Below are 20,592 nucleotides of genomic sequence, written 5' to 3'. Positions count from 1 at the left end.
CCATCACCAGGACCATCAGCCTGTTTTTTCTTTCTCCATCAGTTCCCCCGCCTGTTTTCTTTATTTTTCATCAGTTCACTCTTATCTTTTTTCTCTTTTTTCATCAGTTCACCGGCCTGCTTTTTCTTTATTTACTTATCTGTTCAAAAGCCTCTTTTTCTCTTTTTTTATCCCTTCACCAGCTTCCTTTTTTCCTTTTCTTCGATCGGATCAATATGACTTTTTCTTATTTACCAGAAGTCCAGAAAACCAAAAAGCCACAAAGGAATGACCATATAGTTTCTTCTTAATTCAATGTTTGTGGTTTTTTGATGTATTTTTTATTTTATTTAGTTATTTGTACAATGTCTTTAATGTGATGTATTTTCTTTTGTCCTAAACTCTTTTACTTTCCTTTTATGTCTTTTACTTACGCTTCGCCTCCTTGTTTTTCACTTTTCACGCCTGTTCATGTCTGAACCAATCAGATTTGAGCCCCAGTTGAGCCCCCCCAACATTTTTTTCCCAACCTATTTATGAATTGTATTTGTAGTAAGAGGAAAAGACTGACTATTTTGCCTCTGCTTTGCGAAGTTCGCTTCACAATGCAGAGATTCTGGAACAGTGTCTTAAGATCAATACAGTGATGCAGAATTGAAATGAATTCTACACTTCCGGTATAGCAGAAAATCATGTGACCCATCAGCTTCCTTAACCCAAACAGGATTTGTCTCCCATGTTGGAGACAAATTTTGGAGACAAATTTAGCAGAAGTGATGTTTATTTCTCCTATCAAGTGTGTACAGCTTTTTTTATTATTATAGTATTAGGCCCAGGCAGGAGAAAAATAAAAATATATATTTTAGAGTAGGAAGATCTTTTTTTCATTATGCACTTCGAGAAAAAAGTCGAAATGTCGAGAAAAAAGTCGAAATGTCGAGATTAATGTTGAAATTTTGACTTTATTCCCAGACTTTATTCTTGAAATTGTATTTCAACATTAAAGGTATTGTGACATCATTTTAAACATGCTTTTAACACTATTAAAAGTCTTGGGCAACATCCCTCAAATGTGTCTAAAAGAGTGTAACAAGAAAAACTTCACTCTAGTAATCTTTTCCTGGCTTTTTATTACAGTGTTTTTTTGCGCCGTGAAAAATGCTTCCTTTCCCCCCTTTCCTGTCAATCATTGCTCCGCTCCTCCTCCAAACCTCCTCCTCCTCCAGCCATACGCTCACAGCGGCGTCGGAGCGACAGGCGAAGCATGCACGGAAAAGCAGGAGGGCGAACCACAGCAAACAATCATAAAAATAAAGGCATGCAAGCAGCACTGTCCCCTTATCTTAAGTCCAGTCAGTGGCCGCGGGTCTTCTTAGCAGTTTTCCTCCGGGGATTAGAACAAAAGAGGCGTGTTAAGCCTCATTTATGGTTCCGTGTTAAATCGACGCAGAGCCTACGCCGTAGGGTTCAGCGTATGTTGCGCGTCGCCGCGTAACCCTACGCCGTAGGGTCTGCGTCGGTGTAACGCGGAACCATAAATCAGCCTTTGTGGTGCGCTGGAGAGGAGAGGAGACAGGGAGCTGGGTGGAGGGGGCGGTGATTTAGCGGATCGTTACGTAACGATCCGCCACCAAACCACATGCGCCGTTTTTGCATAGTTATGCGGAAAATCCCAGAAAGCACACAATACACTGAATGTTAAAAGTTCGTTGTTTTTTGGGTGTAATTGATGTCAAGACACCCAACAAAACACAAAAAATCAAGAAAAATTTGTTTTTCATGTCACAATCCCTTTAATCTCCACATTTCAACTTTTTTATCGAAATTGTATTTCAACATTAATCTCTACACTTCAACTTTTTTATCGACATTTCGACAATGTCAAATGTCAAGATTAATGTTGAAATTTCGACTTTATTCTTGAAATTGTATTTCAACATTAATCTCTACATTTCGACTTTTTTCTCGACATTTCAACTTTTTTCTCGAAGTGCAAAATAAAAAAAAATCTTCCCCTCTCAAATATTTTTTCTCCTGCATGGCCTTTATACTCTTCCGTAGCTTTCAGATACTCAAGCATGAAAGTGATCAGATCCTCTGAGTGACTGTGGTGTTCGGTGACACACTGGTGCTGCAACTGCAGGTTAGTCGGTTGAAACGGGTCGTAACCACCTCCGAACTCGACTCCAGCCTTTTTATCCAGCACACCTACGACGACACGTCCTGTTATTCTGTGATACTTGGACGCAGCGTTTTCCCATCAGGTCTATAAGAGCCGAAACAAAGCGACTATGACGATAAAGGCCCCAGCAGAACCTGACCCACTAAAAATCCTCCTAAATCCAGATATCTTTTGTGTTCTGCTGCATCAAACTAATGTTGTCTCCATTTAGAAAGTGTTTGGTGTAACAGCTCACAGGAGACTTTCTGTCAAAAGAACACAGAAACATGTCATGTAAATATGTATATTAGCCACTCTAAGAAATACAATCTCCTGAAAGGAAGCATTAGAGTTGGAGTACAATCACAGAAATGACATCCATCAGCAGCATTATTTCATAACCCCCCCCCCCACTCCCAGCCTCCAGGCCCTTCAGCTTCTATCTCACTAAAGAGCATTCGTAAATGCTTCTCAGCGTTTGACATTTTCCATTTAATCAGAGCCGGTGGGGAAAGGGCACATTGGATCGCAGGTGGATAGGCCTGCCAACAATCCCGTTATGGTGTAATCTATCAGTTTAAAGTGGGATAATATTCCTGCCAATCTAGGAGCCTGACCTCTCACCTCCTGATCTCTCAGTAGGAAAGGTAGGTAATCAGACACAGGCTGAGAGGAAACACCGTCCTGCTCAGCGCATATTCATTAAAACATGCCTCTTTTAACTTCACACCTGTTCACGGAAAAGAGAAGATTTCCTCTTTTCCACATCCTGAAACCTCCTGTTGTGTCTTTTTCTCCTAGCTGGTAGCTCCATTTCCTTCCACCAGCATATCCACTTTCCTTTCTCTTTATGTGTCCAAACCATCTCACTCTAGACTCTGACTTTACCTTCAAGACGTTTAATCCTGCTAATCCTATGATGTACATCCTCTCCATCCTATTCATGCTCATCACATCTTCATCGGTCCTAAGCCTAGCTCGGCTTTCTGTCTCTTAGTTAGGGCTGTTGTCTCCAAACTCAGAGAAAATGAGGTCTCACTTCTATCTGTTAACTTTTCCCTCTTCCATATTTAATTCAATGAAAAGAGAATGGGGCCCCAAAATGGAGCCTTGATGTGCTCCACAACTAATGGCGCTTTTCCACTAGTACCTACTCAGCCCGACTCGACTTGCCACTCCTCGACTCGCCTTGCCCTCGTTTCTTTTCAATACCCAGATCAGAAGTAGGAAGGTTGGAGCGAAGCTGCTGTGACGTATTTGATTGTGTGATTGCGAGTCGCTCTTTCTCTGATTTCCGCCTCCTGACTCAGACGTCTGACTCCAACCCCCCGACCAATCGGTGGCCTGTAGTGTGATGACTTCAGATGCAGCCGTCTTAGCCGCTTAGAACCTCGGCAGAGTAGTTACAGAAAAAGTATCTACTCGGCATGTTAGACCCCTGGTGGAAAAGTGACAAACCGAGGCGAGTCGAGCTGAGTAGGTACTAGTGGAAAAGCGCCATTAGTCAACCAGTGTGAAAGTGCTCTGAGTGATCTGAAAGTACCTGCTGAATTGTGTTTGTCTGATATTGTGCAGATCAAACTTTATGGCAAATGAATGCAGAAAATCAATTAATCACAAGGGTGGTTCACTTACTTTTTTTGTTCACAGTATCTTTATTCATCCTGCACAAGTCACATGTTCAGGCTCTCACGTGATTCACTCACGTCATTGTGTGTGCAGATCATCAAGGCCATCGAGGACGGCTTCAGGCTGCCAGCCCCGGTTAACTGCCCTCCGCACCTCCACCAGCTGATGCTGGACTGCTGGCAGAAGGACCGGACGGAGAGGCCCAGCTTCAGCCAGATCCACTCCGCGCTCAGCAAGAGCATCCGCTCGCCAGATGGCATCGGGTCGTCCACGCTGGCTCGCCGGTACGGTGGAGAGACAGTTTAAAAAACAGAGGTCTGGGCGCACTCAGTCCCGTTAACCCACGGCCGGCCCAAGCCTCCATGGGGAAGCAAAATTAGATTTTGGGGCCCTCTATTATTGCCAATAATCCTGATTATTTATCATTCACACACCCACAGTAAACTTATTTCATGTTCTTCCCCCTTCTCTTACACTTGTAAAACTGGATGTAAGAACTTTTTGTTGTAGTTAGATTGTAATCCACAGTGATTTAGACCATGGAAGCAGACAACAGATTAACAAATTTGCAGAAAAATCTTTCATTTAATATTTTCAGCAACTGCCCTTACTGGCCACAGAAAGAAGCAATAGATAAAACGTCACAGAGCTGCAAAGTTGCAGCAGTGTTGTTTCCATCATCCTATTGTCAGCCCGGCATGTTTTTACCCATCTATGATTTTTAATCTGAAATGGTAGCAAATTCAGCTACAAGAGCAGCCTGGGGTTCATTTACACTTAGGGCCAAATCCACAAAGAATAGATTGCGCCCGCAAATAGCGCTGTGAAGTGCGCTGCATCTGCGCCCGCAATTTGCCCCGCTTTAAGGTCCTATTCACAAAAGATTTTGCTCTAATGATATACCAGCGCAAACACGCCCATAAAGTTTTGGAGCTGAGTGCAATTTGCACTTGTCTGAGTCGAGCGGAGCCGTTTCCAGTGTTCTCCATATTTCAGCACACAGATTGGTCCATAATGAAAACTGCAGAAATAAAAAATAAAGCGAGTGAAAATAAAACGCCGTGAGGCGCAAGGGCGCAATTTCTACTGGGAACAGGGGGGACATGCCCCCCCACTTTTCAAACTCATGCTTTTGTCTCTCTCCCCCAGTTTTTTTTTTTTTTTTTACAGTTTAAGAACTAACGGTAGGCTCAGCCTGTAAATCCTCAAGACACTGTGCGAAGAGGGGACGGGAGCCCCGCTCCCCCTCCTCCCTCCTCCCTCAGTGCTGCTCAAGGCTGATTTATGGTTCCGCGTTAAATCGACGCAGAGCATACGGCGTAGGTTACGCGGCGACGCGCAACATGCAGTGCGCGTCGCTGCATCTTTCAGGCCCTTTTTGTGCGCAAGCAAGCTTTATAGATGAGGTCCCAGATAAGGATCTGACGGTAATTCATGTTCTGTGTTTTGCTACACACACCTACAGGTCAGCTGTTAAACACACACATTCTAGATTATGTTTATATGGTGGAATTGTTTGTAATAAAGCAGCCCCTTACTGTATGGATGAATCCTGAGCTCCGTCCTGTTATTTTTATTTTCAAATCTGAGATAAGTCCACAACCCCACTTGATCTGACTGTTTACAGTCATGTCTGACTGTAGATTTCACCTTTAATATCATTCAGTATCACACAGGCTTGAATGACATTGAAGAGAGAGAGAAACAGAGACAGACGGGGAGTGAGGAGTTTGCGCGCAGTTTAATACACGCTTCTGAAACACGGTATTTGCTCCACTATTTTTGCGTGTGGCAAATAGCGCTGGCCTTTGTGAATTAGGCGCTTTTTGCAATGAGGCTTATTTGCATAGAAAGGGGGCAATTTTGCGCCGAATGTATGAATATTACCTAATTTGCATGCATGCAAATGGCACCGGCGCAGACTGCCACTATTTGCTTGGCAGCGCAGTTTGTGGAGCAATTCACCATTTGCGGGTGCTTTGTGAATTAGACGCTCTCTTTTTGTCTCATTTGCACCGGTTTAGCGGCCGCAAAAGCCGCGCAATCCTTTTGTGGATTTGGCCCTTAATATTTAAAGTGATATTGTACTAAGTGTGATACTGAGTGTCATCTACAGTGTAGGCCTACTAAAAGAAACAAAATAATCAAATAGATCATTTATAAACCATTTACTGTAAACACGTTATCTACTTTAGTTTTGGTTTTAAATATAATTCTTTTTTCTAACCCTCACGGGGTCCTAAGCAGCCGCTTAGTTCACTTATGCCTTGGGCCGGCTCTGCGTTAACTTCGGTTATTTCTCCTGCAGAACTCTAAGCTCATCGATCACCCTGGCAGAACGGCCGCTGCCCACGTTCCCATCCTTCAACTCGGTGGGCGAGTGGCTGGACGCCGTGGACATGGGCCGATACAAGGACAACTTCACGGCGGCTGGATATTGCTACCTGGAGTCAGTAGCGCGGATGACTGTACAGTGAGTAGCTCCTACAGGGGGCATGATCGTAGGTGGACACGTTTGAAAACCGTCCGGCAAGCAGGTGGCGCTGTACGAAAATGTATGTTTTGTGTCGTATCTCAAGAATCGCATAGGCTGGATTAAAAAGTTCTTCTTTCCTCTGATTCTGTGAAGTGTCTCAGATTAATCCCAATTTTTTGTGCTATTTTCTCCATAATTTTTTTTTTGCCACTTTCAATAAAGTGAAAGTAAAATAAACTAGTCTAATGAGTTTTGTCCAGTTCTCAAAAAACGTAATATAATTAATCTACAGACAATACTGGTGACAAGTAGTTGACTTAATGTTTATAAGAAAATCTGTTTCAAAGTTATGTGCAGAAAAAATTGTGGGTGTGGCCTAAGTTTTGGTCTGTATCTTTGATATCAAACTTAAAAAAAAAAAGGTTTTCAGGAAGCAAAAAATGCTCACGTTGTTTATTCACAATTGAAAATAACTGAAGATTTATGAGAATCATAGCTTTAATGATTTTCTTTAACCCTTTACTGCCTAAATAGATTTACAATTATATCAAAATTACTTACTGGTGTTTTTGCTGTCAACCAGATGCCACCTCAGCTGCATACAAACTGCATGAGGTGATTTCAGGATTATCAATGGGGTTCATCGTCACTATATACATTTTTAAAGCAAAATAATTAATGGAAAGTTAATTGATTTAATTTTGCAATTCCCTTAATTAAAAAAAAAGATTTTCTAAGTAGAAAAGTTAGTGGATTGACTATTACATGGAATAAACCTATGTGTCCGTGACGGACAGGTTCAGACTGTTGTTCAGGTCTGAGCACTTTTGTTATATTGTTAAAAACCCTTTATTTTAGCCGTCACGCTTCAAGACTCAGGAGAACCACTTCGATTCATGAACAGTCATGTTCAAAAGTAAGAAAAACCAGAATAAAGTTGTTGGTCGGGGGTATCAGGCAAATACAACCTCAGACAAACAACAAGATGGAGTTCTTTCACTGCATCATTTTTTCCTGTTTGAACAAAAAATAAAGCCAAAAAGAAAAAAAAAATCATGTTGGCAATCCTATGTGCCCCTCAGTCATGACACTTCCACCACCACACCTGAGATAAACATTATACATGATACATTTTATAAACATGAAGGCACTTACGATGGAAGTAGAATAGCGTAGCAACATATGGTGACAGTTAACAATCAACAATAAGCATAACAAAAAAAGCTGCAGTTCATTTATAACTTTTCTTTTTAGCCAGAAATACTTAATGAAAAAAAGAAGCAAATGAGAAAATTGTGATACCAGTCACGATCAGCGAGACAAGGTGGATCACCTTTACTGGCTGGTCCGGAGATTAGGTCAGAATTATTTCAGATGATCTTTAGTTCCAAGACTTTAGACTCCGTCATTTAAAATGCACACTGTATGACCTTGGAGTACTAAGTACTTGTGGGCTATGACAAAAAAAACCACACACAAAGTAGTACACAGTATGTACATACTAAATGTGCGTAGTATGTAGTATGCCACCATTAAAGAGACTACACTATGGCACAACCTGAAGCCGGTCACATGAGTACCATAACTGCTTCAAGAGGCAACGCTCCAGGTTCCAGGCTTACCCTGCGTTCACACTGAAAGCGTCACGGGCGTCATAGGCAGCCAGCTGCCATTCATTGTCTATGAAAACACGCGTCGAGAGGCAGCGGGAGCAGCGAGAGCAGCGGAGGCAGCGGAGGCGTCGGGAGCAGCCGGAGCAGCGCATCAATTTGAAGTTGAAAAATCTGAACTTTATGCAAATGAGCAGCAGCGACGCCGAGGCAGCGTCCAATCACAGACCAGGATTCCCGAAGCAAGAACCCTCAATGCAGATTGTACTTTCGTGTACACACAAATGTACACTCATTCACATGCACACATGAGCAGAGCTGTGCACTAACAAACTTATTTTATCAGGAATTAATATATTTCATCCAGCAAACTGACATTTTTGCTGATTTGACTGCCGTTTTTACCTGAACTGCTCATGTGAAACAATAACTGATGGTTGAGGAGCTGGATGGTCCCAACGATTTTATTTGCTACATTGATCCAACGCAAAATAATTCAAAACAGTGCTTATTAATCACAAAACACAGTTTAAACATCATGAACAAATCCACTCCGACCCGGTGTGTCAGTGATCAGCGCAGACAGGCTGCAGCTTAGCCTGATTTATGGTTTTATGGTTCCGCGTTAAATCGACAGCGTAGGGTACGCGGTGACGCGCACCGTGCGGTGTGCGTCGCCGCGTACCCTACGCCGTCGGTTCTGCGTTGGTGTGACGCGGAACCATAAATCAGCCTAGGTGGATTCATGGTTCACCGGGAGTGGGCTCTGGCGGTTGATGTTGATCCGCGGACCGAACTTGTTAAGGAGCATCAAACTCACTCTTATGTACGCGGAAATAACGCTAAAATATAAAGAAGGTTTCCAAAGTGTGATCTATGGTAAAATACGAAACTGAAGATGTGTACACTATGGGCCCGATTTACTAAGATCCTAAATAAAGAGTACTAAATTGCGTGTGCACTGAAAAGGTTTGCGCGTGCTGTTGTTGTGTGTTTTGCGGGTGATCAACTAAGATTGCGTGCGCAATTGATAACAGGTGCAAACCTCAGTATTTAAATGAGGTGTTGCGCGTCTTACGGTTTGCGGCGCAAACTTTGCGCCATGGAGAGTCTGGATGGATGGATGATTGTGGGAAAGTATGACTATTGTGGAATCCATGAGCGCATTTAAACATGAATCATTAACACAAAACTGGACGCTAAACAGAACGTGACACGGAATGAGAATATCATTTTTGTCAGACGAGGGGGTGCTTTTCACGGCAGGGGTGCTGAATACGGCACAACACCGGGGTATGACAAATGCAGAACAAGTATAGGCGCACAATAAGAAACACTTTTTTCTCCATGAAAACACGTGATTTATTTATTATCACAAATAAAAAAAATGAATGTGCCTCCTGTGGCAACCTTTTGCTGAATAATACTCGATTTAACATTCAAATAAAATATTTCTCCTTTTGCATGTGGAGATTAGCCCCTTCCTTTCGAACGTATTAAATACAGACGCAATCACAATCCCCGCAATTACTTTCAGGCTTGGTAAATCTCATTGCGCGTGGTAAATGGAGATATTTGCATCTTCCCCTCCCAGTATTTAGCGATTTCTGGCGGGTACGCCCCATATTGATTATTCATCAGGGCAAAAGTACTAAATGAATTGCGTGTGCTATTTTGCGCATTTGAGAGGCGCAGTCCTCTTTGCACGCTGTTGGTAGATCAGCTGGCACTTTGGTTTGCGGGTGATGTCAAGTTTGCACACGTTTTTACACAAGCAAACCTTTAGTAAATCAGGCCCTATATGTGTAGGCTGTTCCACTGTTCCCTCCAGTTCTGCAGCGCAGCTTCAAGCCCCGCCCACTGCAGCCGTCGACAGTACATGAAGCTTTCAGTGTGAACGCACCAAGCAGCGAGATGCTGGCGTCAGGCGATTTTTGATGCTTTCAGTGTGAACGCAGGGTAAGTTCAGTGCAGAATCGCAAAAGTTGCAGTTCCTCTAATTAGCACTGGGGGGTAGTGCATCCGTTGCAAGGACTTCATGCCAGTAGACTTGCCTGATTGTAACAGTTCTAACCCTGTTTGACAACTGTGGGTCCAAGCAGAGCACTGCTGTTCCTGGCAGAACTCATTTCACATGCTCTTTAATATTCCGTGTTCAATGGCGCTTTTCCACTAGTACCTACTCAGCCCGCTCGACTCGACTCGCCTCGGTTTGGTTCTTTCCCACTAGGGGTCTAACGTGCCGAGTAGATACTTTTTCTGTAACTACTCTGCTGAGGTTCTAAGCGGCTGAGTCGGCTGTATCTGACATCATCACACTACAGGCCACCGATTGGTCGGGGGGTTGGAGTCAGACGTCAGAGTCTGCTCCGTGATCCAACTCTGAGGTGCAGATGTTCATAAACCTGGTGGCTGAGGAGAGAAGTCAAAGGGATCTGGACGGGCGATGAGGAATGAAAAGATCTACCAGAAGCTTTCTCAGTCCATAGCTGCTCGTGGCTATCAACAGACTTTTCAGCAGCGCCGAGACGAGCTGAAAAAAAAATTAAAAAGCGTCGCCTCTTGAAGCTTCTCTCACTCTCATTTTTTTAACTTGGTATCAAACACAAGTCACAGACCCAGCAGCACATATATCATCTCCTCCAGGTTCTACATCTTTAGTGTTGTTGTCTTCTTCTTCGTTTGTGTCACACACTCAAAAGTACGTCATAGCAGCTTCGCTCCAACCGCTTATCTGCTCCAGGTACTGGATTGTAGTGGAAAAGAAACTAGGCAAAAGTTGAGTTGAGCCAAGTTGAGATAAATGGAGCTGAGTAGGTACTAGTGGAAAAGCGTCATTAGCTAACTCAGGACATGCTCGCTCTGCAGTTTGGAGAATGTCCCATTTGATGTTGAATTTGCACATTTGTGTCTGCAGGGACGTCCTGAGCCTCGGCATCACCTCCCTGGAGCACCAGAAGCTGATCCTTGCTGCCATCCAGACTCTCAGAGCCCAGGTCATCCAGATGCATGGCCGCGGTGTGCAGGTCTGAGCGGAGGACTCACCTGGACTCGAGCTGCTACCGCCCACCCGCGCAGGTGTACAGGTGTGCAGATGGACGGGGTTGGAGAAGAGGGGAGGTCTCTTCTACAACGAGGAAAGATGAGCATGTCTTTCAGCTGACTGCACTCCTCCTCCTTCCCTCACGTCCTCATGCCTTCCTTCATTCCTTCTTCCCTTTTTCAAAGAGTCTCCAAGGAAGCGAGCGGCAGGGAGCAGCAGGGAGACTTTGTGATGCTCTTCTGCGACCTGGCTGCTTCTGTCTGGATTAGTTTGGGTAAATGTTCCCTACAATGTATGTTGTGATGGACAGGAACTATTTCTGCAGTCATTAGTGAAGATGGAGCATTTATTTCGGCAGCTGAGGATGGCAGAGCTTCCCAGGTGGGAGGAACTAGAGGACCAGGAGCCCGCCTTCACAAAGGTGTTCTATTATCACCAGTTCCAGCCTGCTATTCTTCACACCCAATGATGTTACAGGCAGACGAATGCTGCTGCTCCTCCTCGTGTTTTTTATTTTCTCCTGTTTTCTTTGTGCACTTTTTCCATCATGCCACAGGATGTCGTCCTTGGGAACATGATCCTGCTGTCATGTTTGTTGCTCTGTACAGAAGTGAGGCCAGCTTTTAAAGCTGGCCTGCTTTTTTTTTTTTGATATTTATCCTTATTTATTTATTTATGTTCTCTGACACTGATGGGAACCTCTCACCACAAGGTGGTTTATTTAATGTCTTGTTCTGTTGTTTTATTCTTATGGTGAGTTTTTATTAAAACAAGTACATGCAGTCTGAGGGCACAGCTAAATAAAAGCCACTCTATGTAACAATACCACCACTGACCATGTGGGGGCAGCATATCACAAGAACAACTCAAATGTCTGACACATTAACTGTATCTTACTGATACTCAGTGACAGGTCCCTAAAGAAGGCTTTTCAAGCCTCTTTTTCCTCATTGCTGGAAGCTCACTGGAACACGCCCATCTCATGTCAATTATCTGATCATCTGATCAAATCTGTCCAAACAGCCTCATTTCAAGTGCCACTACTGAAGTTACATCTAAAACAAGTGCTGCCAGCACTGAAACTAGGGCTAGCGGAGCTCCAGGGCATCTGCGCAGCACGTCGAAAAGTTGAGCGTTGCTCGGCTTTATGCAAATAGGGGCATCGAGCACAAGGCAGTTATCCAATCAAAGTTTATATTGCTCTTTGGCTTCGGTGGAGTTTTTGACACAGACTAACACATGTGAAAGTTCACTCAAATCCTCGAAATCTGGGTTCAATTCCCGCCGGGGACGCTGTGGGTGCTGAGTGCGTGTTAAGTTCCCCCATGACTTCGGCGCGCACACCCTGGGTGGGGTTGGTGAAAGGGCGGGAGAAAAAAGTTGAAAAAGTTGAAATGTCGAGAATAATGTTGAAATACAATTTCAAGAATAAAGTCAAAATTTCGAAAATAAAGTTAAAATACATTTCACCTTTTTTCTTGAAATTGTACTTCAACATTATTCTCAACATTTCGACTTTTTTCCCAAAATTCTACTTGAACATTAATCTCGACATTTCAACTTTTTTCTCCACATTTTGACTTTTTTCTCGAAGTGCATAATGAAAAAAAAATCTTCCTCCTCTAAAATATTATTTTTATTTTTCTCCTGCCTGGCCCTAATACTCTTCCGTAAAGGCCACATATATTAATGAGGTTAAAAGTTTTCTCTGACCATCTGACCAAATAGGGGGAGCGATAGGATATCCGGCCTTAAACTTGTTATAGCGTGCCAAACCTTTGCTGTTGTGAGCTGGATCCAGACCTGCAGTCCCTCTTCTGACCACTAGGGTCTGAATCCAACAGCGAGTTAATCTCCATTGACCTCCATGATAAAATGTCTGGCTTGTCCAACAAGTCTTGGTGTCCATAGTTTTTATAAACACCAGCTGGTAAAATTATATAAAACCACTTAATTGTGTATAATTAGGGGCATGGTCTTTTGACTGACGGATGGCTATGATTACTGGCTAGCTGCCATCACTTTAGCTACTTAGCACTGTATTGACGTCTGACCTGTGACTAAATACCTGACAGAACATAATAATTAATATTTGTTAAGATAATGGATTTTGCTGTGTTTTTAGTTTTACTAACAGACTAACAGACCTTCCAGTTCTGCGTCGGTCGTTAAGGGTCCAAGAATGAAGCTTAGCTAAGCAGCAGAAAGGAGCTACGTTAAGTCCATGGTGAAAGCTGCTACTTATGCCCCGTTTACACGTAGCAAAAACGGTGGTGTTTTCATGCGTTTTGGCCATTCGTTTACACGAAAACGAAGCTCAAAGTCACAAAAAACGATCATTCCTGAAAACTCCGGCCAAAGTGGGGATTTCCAAAAACTCTGTCTTCACGCGTTTGCTTGTAAACAGATGGAAACGGACATTTCGGCTTCAGAACGTCACATTATGCGACAGAAACGTTACCAGCATCATGTGTGCGACCTTTGTTTACAATTTGTTTGGCCACGTGTCATTAGTTGATGTTTCTTCCAGGATTCCGATTGGCTAGCATGACTTTATGCTTCTCGTTACACTGTAGGTTTGGCTGCTCATCGCACCTCTTAACAGCGTATTTATGCGGGTTTGTGTAAATCCGCCAGCCCTCATTTCTGCTCCAGCACTGCTCTTTTCAGATGTTTTCATGGCAATATCTGAAACGAGCATGCGTGAACCAATTTGATCAGAATGAAAGTAGGATAACACTAGTTGGCATTACAGGACATAGACAGAGCCCCGTGGAGCCAAATGGGATCCGACTCTGTGTTTGTCGAGGGTCGCAGTGGTGCTTCATCAGATCGGTGATGTTCCATCAGTCCGTGTTCCAGCTCAGACAGTAGTTTCAGATGTTGTTATGGTTGCCAAGTCTGAAATGACTTCCTGTCTGTGCCCCCATGTGGTCAAAAGTGGTACTGACAGTTCCACAGAATCGGATTATTTGCTCATGTTAAGTGTGTGAAGAAAGGTTAAAGAATGTTTACTGATGCTGTTCAGATCCTGCTAAGCCCATCAATGTGGGTGCACTTTTGTTTCCTAGAATTCCGTGTGTGCAGTGACCTGTCCAGTTGTTTGAATTCCCACAGTTAAAGGTGCAGCTCGCACATTTCTGACTGGTGTTCCGTCGCTGCTTTGAGGTCGGTTTAACAGGGCTTTATTCTTTGTTTCTCCTGACAGATACAATCTCTCTCTCTCTCTCTCTCTCTCTCTCTCTCTCTCTCTCTCTCTCTCTCTCTCTCTCTCTCTCTCTCTCTCTCTCTCTCTCTCTCTCTCTCTCTCTCTCTTTCTCTCTCTCTCTCTCTCTCATATATATATACACACTATATATCACACACACGCACACACACATTTGCTCACAAATCCACACAGCAGAAACTGACAGCAGCGGCAGCTGTTTTTTCCCTTTCTGTCCATTAACTGCTCTGATCCCGACGATTCATGTTTAATACTGTAAATATGTATTTGAAAATGCCAAATCTATTTTTATAACTGGTTTGAAGAACAACGTGTTGAATATAATATCTGCTCACCGTGTAAAGGTTTTATTGTTCGATTTTAGGGCTTTGGCCAAGTTTTGAATTCAAAAGCAGCAAAAAAAGTGACTCTTTTGTTAGTTTTTGATGATTTTTACCTGTTAGAACAAAATCTGATGGCTGTGGCAATCTTGAAATGTGTTATTAAAAAATGTCCAACACAAGCAAATGCCTCATGTGTGCTCCTTTTTTATGAATAATTAACACATCTGATTCTAGTTTATACTCGTATATTGTATTAATCTCCTAACAATCCCAGTTTACAATCCAAGCCAAACACAAACAGACATACCATCGATTTACACCTGAAACACATCAAAGAAAATGGAAAAATCTCAGCTTTCATCCAATAAATACTGCATCCAACTAAATGTAAATAGAACACCATGTTAACAATAAGCAACTAATTGAACTCAGCAGGAAAAGTTGGGATCAAAAAGAACACAAGCTATACTACCCACCCTACTATACTACCAACCCTCCTAGTAATCTATACTACCAACCCTCCTAGTAACCTATACTAGCAACCCTCCTAGTAACCTATACTAGCAACCCCCTCAGTAATCTATACTACCAACCCTCCTAGTAATCTATACTACCAACCCTCCTAGTAACCTATACTACCAACCCCCCCTCAGTAATCTATACTACCAACCCCCCTAGTAATCTATACTACCAACCCCCCTAGTAACCTATACTACCAACCCCCCTAGTAATCTATACTACCAACCCTCCTAGTAACATATACTACCAACCCTCCTAGTAATCTATACTACCAACCCCCCTAGTAATCTATACTACCAACCCCCCTCAGTAACCTATACTACCAACCCCCCTAGTAACCTATACTACCAACCCTCCTAGTAACCTATACTATCCACCCTCCTAGTAACCTATACTATCCACCCTACTAGTAACCTATACTAGCAACCCTCCTAGTAACCTATACTACCAACCCCCCTAGTAATCTATACTACCAACCTTCCTAGTAACCTATACTACCAACCCCCCTAGTAACCTATACTACCAACCCTCCTAGTAACCTATACTACCAACCCCCCTCAGTAATCTATACTACCAACCCTCCTAGTAACCTATACTACCAACCCCCTAGTAACCTATACTACCAACCCCCCTAGTAATGTATACTACCAACCCCCCTAGTAACCTATACTACCAACCCCCTCAGTAATCTATACTACCAACCCCCCTCAGTAACCTATACTACCAACCCTCCTAGTAACCTATACTACCAACCCTCCTAGTAATCTATACTACCAACCCTCCTAGTAATCTATACTACCAACCCTCCTAGTAACCTATACTACCAACCCCCCTCAGTAATCTATACTACCAACCCCCCTAGTAATCTATACTACCAACCCTCCTAGTAACCTATACTACCAACCCCCCTAGTAACCTATACTACCAACCCTCCTAGTAACCTATACTACCAACCCCCCTCAGTAATCTATACTACCAACCCTCCTAGTAACCTATACTAGCAACCCTCCTAGTAACCTATACTAGCAACCCCCTCAGTAATCTATACTACCAACCCTCCTAGTAATCTATACTACCAACCCTCCTAGTAACCTATACTACCAACCCCCCTCAGTAATCTATACTACCAACCCCCCTAGTAATCTATACTACCAACCCCCCTAGTAACCTATACTACCAACCCCCCTAGTAATCTATACTACCAACCCTCCTAGTAACATATACTACCAACCCTCCTAGTAATCTATACTACCAACCCCCCTAGTAATCTATACTACCAACCCCCCTCAGTAACCTATACTACCAACCCCCCTAGTAACCTATACTACCAACCCTCCTAGTAACCTATACTATCCACCCTCCTAGTAACCTATACTATCCACCCTACTAGTAACCTATACTAGCAACCCTCCTAGTAACCTATACTACCAACCCCCCTAGTAATCTATACTACCAACCTTCCTAGTAACCTATACTACCAACCCCCCTAGTAACCTATACTACCAACCCTCCTAGTAACCTATACTACCAACCCCCCTCAGTAATCTATACTACCAACCCTCCTAGTAACCTATACTACCAACCCCCTAGTAACCTATACTACCAACCCCCCTAGTAATGTATACTACCAACCCCCCTAGTAACCTATACTACCAACCCCCTCAGTAATCTATACTACCAACCCCCCTCAGTAACCTATACTACCAACCCTCCTAGTAACCTATACTACCAACCCTCCTAGTAATCTATACTACCAACCCTCCTAGTAATCTATACTACCAACCCTCCTAGTAACCTATACTACCAACCCCCCTCAGTAATCTATACTACCAACCCCCCTAGTAATCTATACTACCAACCCTCCTAGTAACCTATACTACCAACCCCCCTAGTAACCTATACTACCAACCCTCCTAGTAACCTATACTACCAACCCCCCTCAGTAATCTATACTACCAACCCTCCTAGTAACCTATACTACCAACCCCCCTAGTAACCTATACTACCAACCCCCCTAGTAATGTATACTACCAACCCCCCTAGTAACCTATACTACCAACCCCCTCAGTAATCTATACTACACACCCCCCTCAGTAACCTATACTACCAACCCTCCTAGTAACCTATACTACCAACCCTCCTAGTAATCTATACTACCAACCCTCCTAGTAACCTATACTACCAACCCTCCTAGTAACCTATACTACCAACCCTCCTAGTAACCTATACTAGCAACCCCCCTAGTAATGTATACTACCAACCCCCCTAGTAACCTATACTACCAACCCTCCTAGTAATGTATACTACCAACCCTCATAGTAATGTATACTACCAACCCCCCTAGTAACCTATACTACCAACCCCCCTAGTAATGTATACTACCAACCCTACTAGTAACCTATACTACCAACCCTCCTAGTAACCTATACTACCAACCCCCCTAGTAATCTATACTACCAACCCCCCTAGTAACCTATACTACCAACCTCCCTAGTAACCTATACTACCAACCCTCCTAGTAACCTATACTACCAACCCCCCTCAGTAATCTATACTACCAACCCTCCTAGTAACCTATACTACCAACCCTCTTAGTAAAGTATACTACCAACCCCCTCAGTAATCTATACTACCAACCTCCTCAGTAACCTATACTACCAACCCCCCTAGTAATCTATACTACCAACCCTCCTAGTAAAGTATACTACCAACCCCCTCACTAATCTATACTACCAACCCCCCTAGTAACCTATACTACCAACCCTCCTAGTAAAGTATACTACCAACCCCCTCAGTAATCTATACTACCAACCCCCTCACTAATCTATACTACCAACCCCCTCAGTAATCTATACTACCAACCCCCCTAGTAATCTATACTACCAACCCTCCTAGTAACCTATACTACCAACCCCCTCAGTAATCTATACTACCAACCCCCTCAGTAATCTATACTACCAACCCCCCTAGTAATCTATACTACCAACCCCCCTAGTAACCTATACTACCAACCCTCCTAGTAATCTATACTACCAACCCTCCTAGTAACCTATACTACCAACCCTCCTAGTAACCTATACTAGCAACCCTCCTAGTAACCTATACTAGCAACCCTCCTAGTAATCTATACTACCAACCCTACTAGTAACCTATACTAGCAACCCCCCTAGTAATCTATACTACCAACCCCCCTAGTAATGTATACTACCAACCCCCCTAGTAATGTATACTACCAACCCCCCTAGTAACCTATACTACCAACCCCCCTAGTAATCTATACTACCAACCCCCCTAGTAACCTATACTAGCAACCCCCCTAGTAATCTATACTACCAACCCTCCTAGTAAAGTATACTACCAACCCCCTCACTAATCTATACTACCAACCCCCCTAGTAACCTATACTACCAACCCTCCTAGTAAAGTATACTACCAACCCCCTCAGTAATCTATACTACCAACCCCCTCACTAATCTATACTACCAACCCCCTCACTAATCTATACTACCAACCCCCCTAGTAATCTATACTACCAACCCTCCTAGTAACCTATACTACCAACCCCCTCAGTAATCTATACTACCAACCCCCTCAGTAATCTATACTACCAACCCCCCTAGTAATCTATACTACCAACCCCCCTAGTAACCTATACTACCAACCCTCCTAGTAATCTATACTACCAACCCTCCTAGTAACCTATACTACCAACCCTCCTAGTAACCTATACTAGCAACCCTCCTAGTAACCTATACTACCAACCCTCCTAGTAATCTATACTACCAACCCTACTAGTAACCTATACTAGCAACCCCCCTAGTAATCTATACTACCAACCCCCCTAGTAATGTATACTACCAACCCCCCTAGTAATGTATACTACCAACCCCCCTAGTAACCTATACTACCAACCCCCCTAGTAATCTATACTACCAACCCCCCTAGTAACCTATACTAGCAACCCCCCTAGTAATCTATACTACCAACCCCCCTAGTAATGTATACTACCAACCCCCCTAGTAACCTATACTACCAACCCTCCTAGTAATGTATACTACCAACCCTCATAGTAACCTATACTACCAACCCCCCTAGTAACCTATACTACCAACCCTCCTAGTAATGTATACTACCAACCCTACTAGTAACCTATACTACCAACCCTCCTAGTAACCTAAACTACCAACCCTCCTAGTAACCTATACTACCAACCCTCCTAGTAACCTATACTAGCAACCCTCATAGTAACCTATACTAGCAACCCTCGTAGTAATCTATACTACCAACCCTCCTAGTAATGTATACTACCAACACTCATAGTAACCTATACTACCAACCCCCCTAGTAACCTATACTACCAACCCCCCTAGTAACCTATACTACCAACCCTCCTAGTAACCTATACTAACAACCCATCTAGTAACCTATACTACCAACCCCCCTAGTTACCTATACTACCAACCCCCCTAGTAACCTATACTACCAACCCTCTTAGTAACCTATACTACCAACCCCCCTCAGTAATCTATACTACCAACCCTCCTAGTAACCTATACTACCAACCCCCCTAGTTACCTATACTACCAACCCCCCTAGTAACCTATACTACCAACCCTCCTAGTAATCTATACTACCAACCCCCCTAGTAACCTATACTATCCACCCTCCTAGTAACCTATACTACCAACCCTACTAGTAACCTATACTAGCAACCCTCCTAGTAACCTATACTACCAACCCCCCTAGTAACCTATACTACCAACCCTCTTAGTAACCTATACTACCAACCCCCCTCAGTAATCTATACTACCAACCCTCCTAGTAACCTATACTACCAACCCCCCTAGTAACCTATACTACCAACCCCCCTAGTAATGTATACTACCAACCCCCCTAGTAACCTATACTACCAACCCCCTCAGTAACCTATACTACCAACCCCCTCAGTAACCTATACTACCAACCTTCCTAGTAACCTATACTACCAACCCCCCTAGTAATGTATACTACCAACCCCCCTAGTAACCTATACTACCAACCCTCCTAGTAATGTATACTACCAACCCTCATAGTAACCTATACTACCAACCCCCCTAGTAACCTATACTACCAACCCTCCTAGTAATGTATACTACCAACCCTACTAGTAACCTATACTACCAACCCTCCTAGTAACCTATACTACCGACCCTCCTAGTAACCTATACTACCAACCCCCCTAGTAATCTATACTACCAACCCCCCTAGTAACCTATACTACCAACCCCCCTAGTAACCTATACTACCAACCCTCCTAGTAACCTATACTACCAACCCCCCTCAGTAATCTATACTACCAACCCTCCTAGTAACCTATACTACCAACCCTCCTAGTAAAGTATACTACCAACCCCCTCAGTAATCTATACTACCAACCCCCCTAGTAACCTATACTACCAACCCCCCTAGTAATCTATACTACCAACCCTCCTAGTAAAGTATACTACCAACCCCCTCACTAATCTATACTACCAACCCCCTAGTAATCTATACTACCAACCCTCCTAGTAAAGTATACTACCAACCCCCTCACTAATCTATACTACCAACCCCCCTAGTAACCTATACTACCAACCCCCCTAGTAAT

The 20,592-nt window shown here is 43.3% G+C and overlaps 1 protein-coding gene across 2 annotated transcripts in view; it reads left to right on the top strand.

Moving 5' to 3' along the window:
* The window catches only part of LOC133460505 (ephrin type-A receptor 7-like), a 198,319-nt gene extending 186,531 nt beyond the window's left edge, over positions 1–11,788 (top strand). For both annotated transcript variants that reach the window (XM_061741090.1, XM_061741089.1), the window contains exons 16-18: positions 3,863–4,053; positions 6,078–6,242; positions 10,773–11,788. In XM_061741090.1, coding sequence (XP_061597074.1) covers positions 3,863–4,053; positions 6,078–6,242; positions 10,773–10,887 — 471 coding nt within the window. In that variant the 3' untranslated portion in view covers positions 10,888–11,788. The remainder of the gene's footprint in view (positions 1–3,862; positions 4,054–6,077; positions 6,243–10,772) is intronic.
* The last annotated feature ends 8,804 nt before the right edge of the window (positions 11,789–20,592 follow it).

Source organism: Cololabis saira, chromosome 15, assembly GCF_033807715.1.
Source record: "Cololabis saira isolate AMF1-May2022 chromosome 15, fColSai1.1, whole genome shotgun sequence".
In the NCBI taxonomy this organism is placed as follows: domain Eukaryota; kingdom Metazoa; phylum Chordata; class Actinopteri; order Beloniformes; family Belonidae; genus Cololabis; species Cololabis saira.
This window is presented reverse-complemented; position numbering and strand designations above follow the sequence as displayed.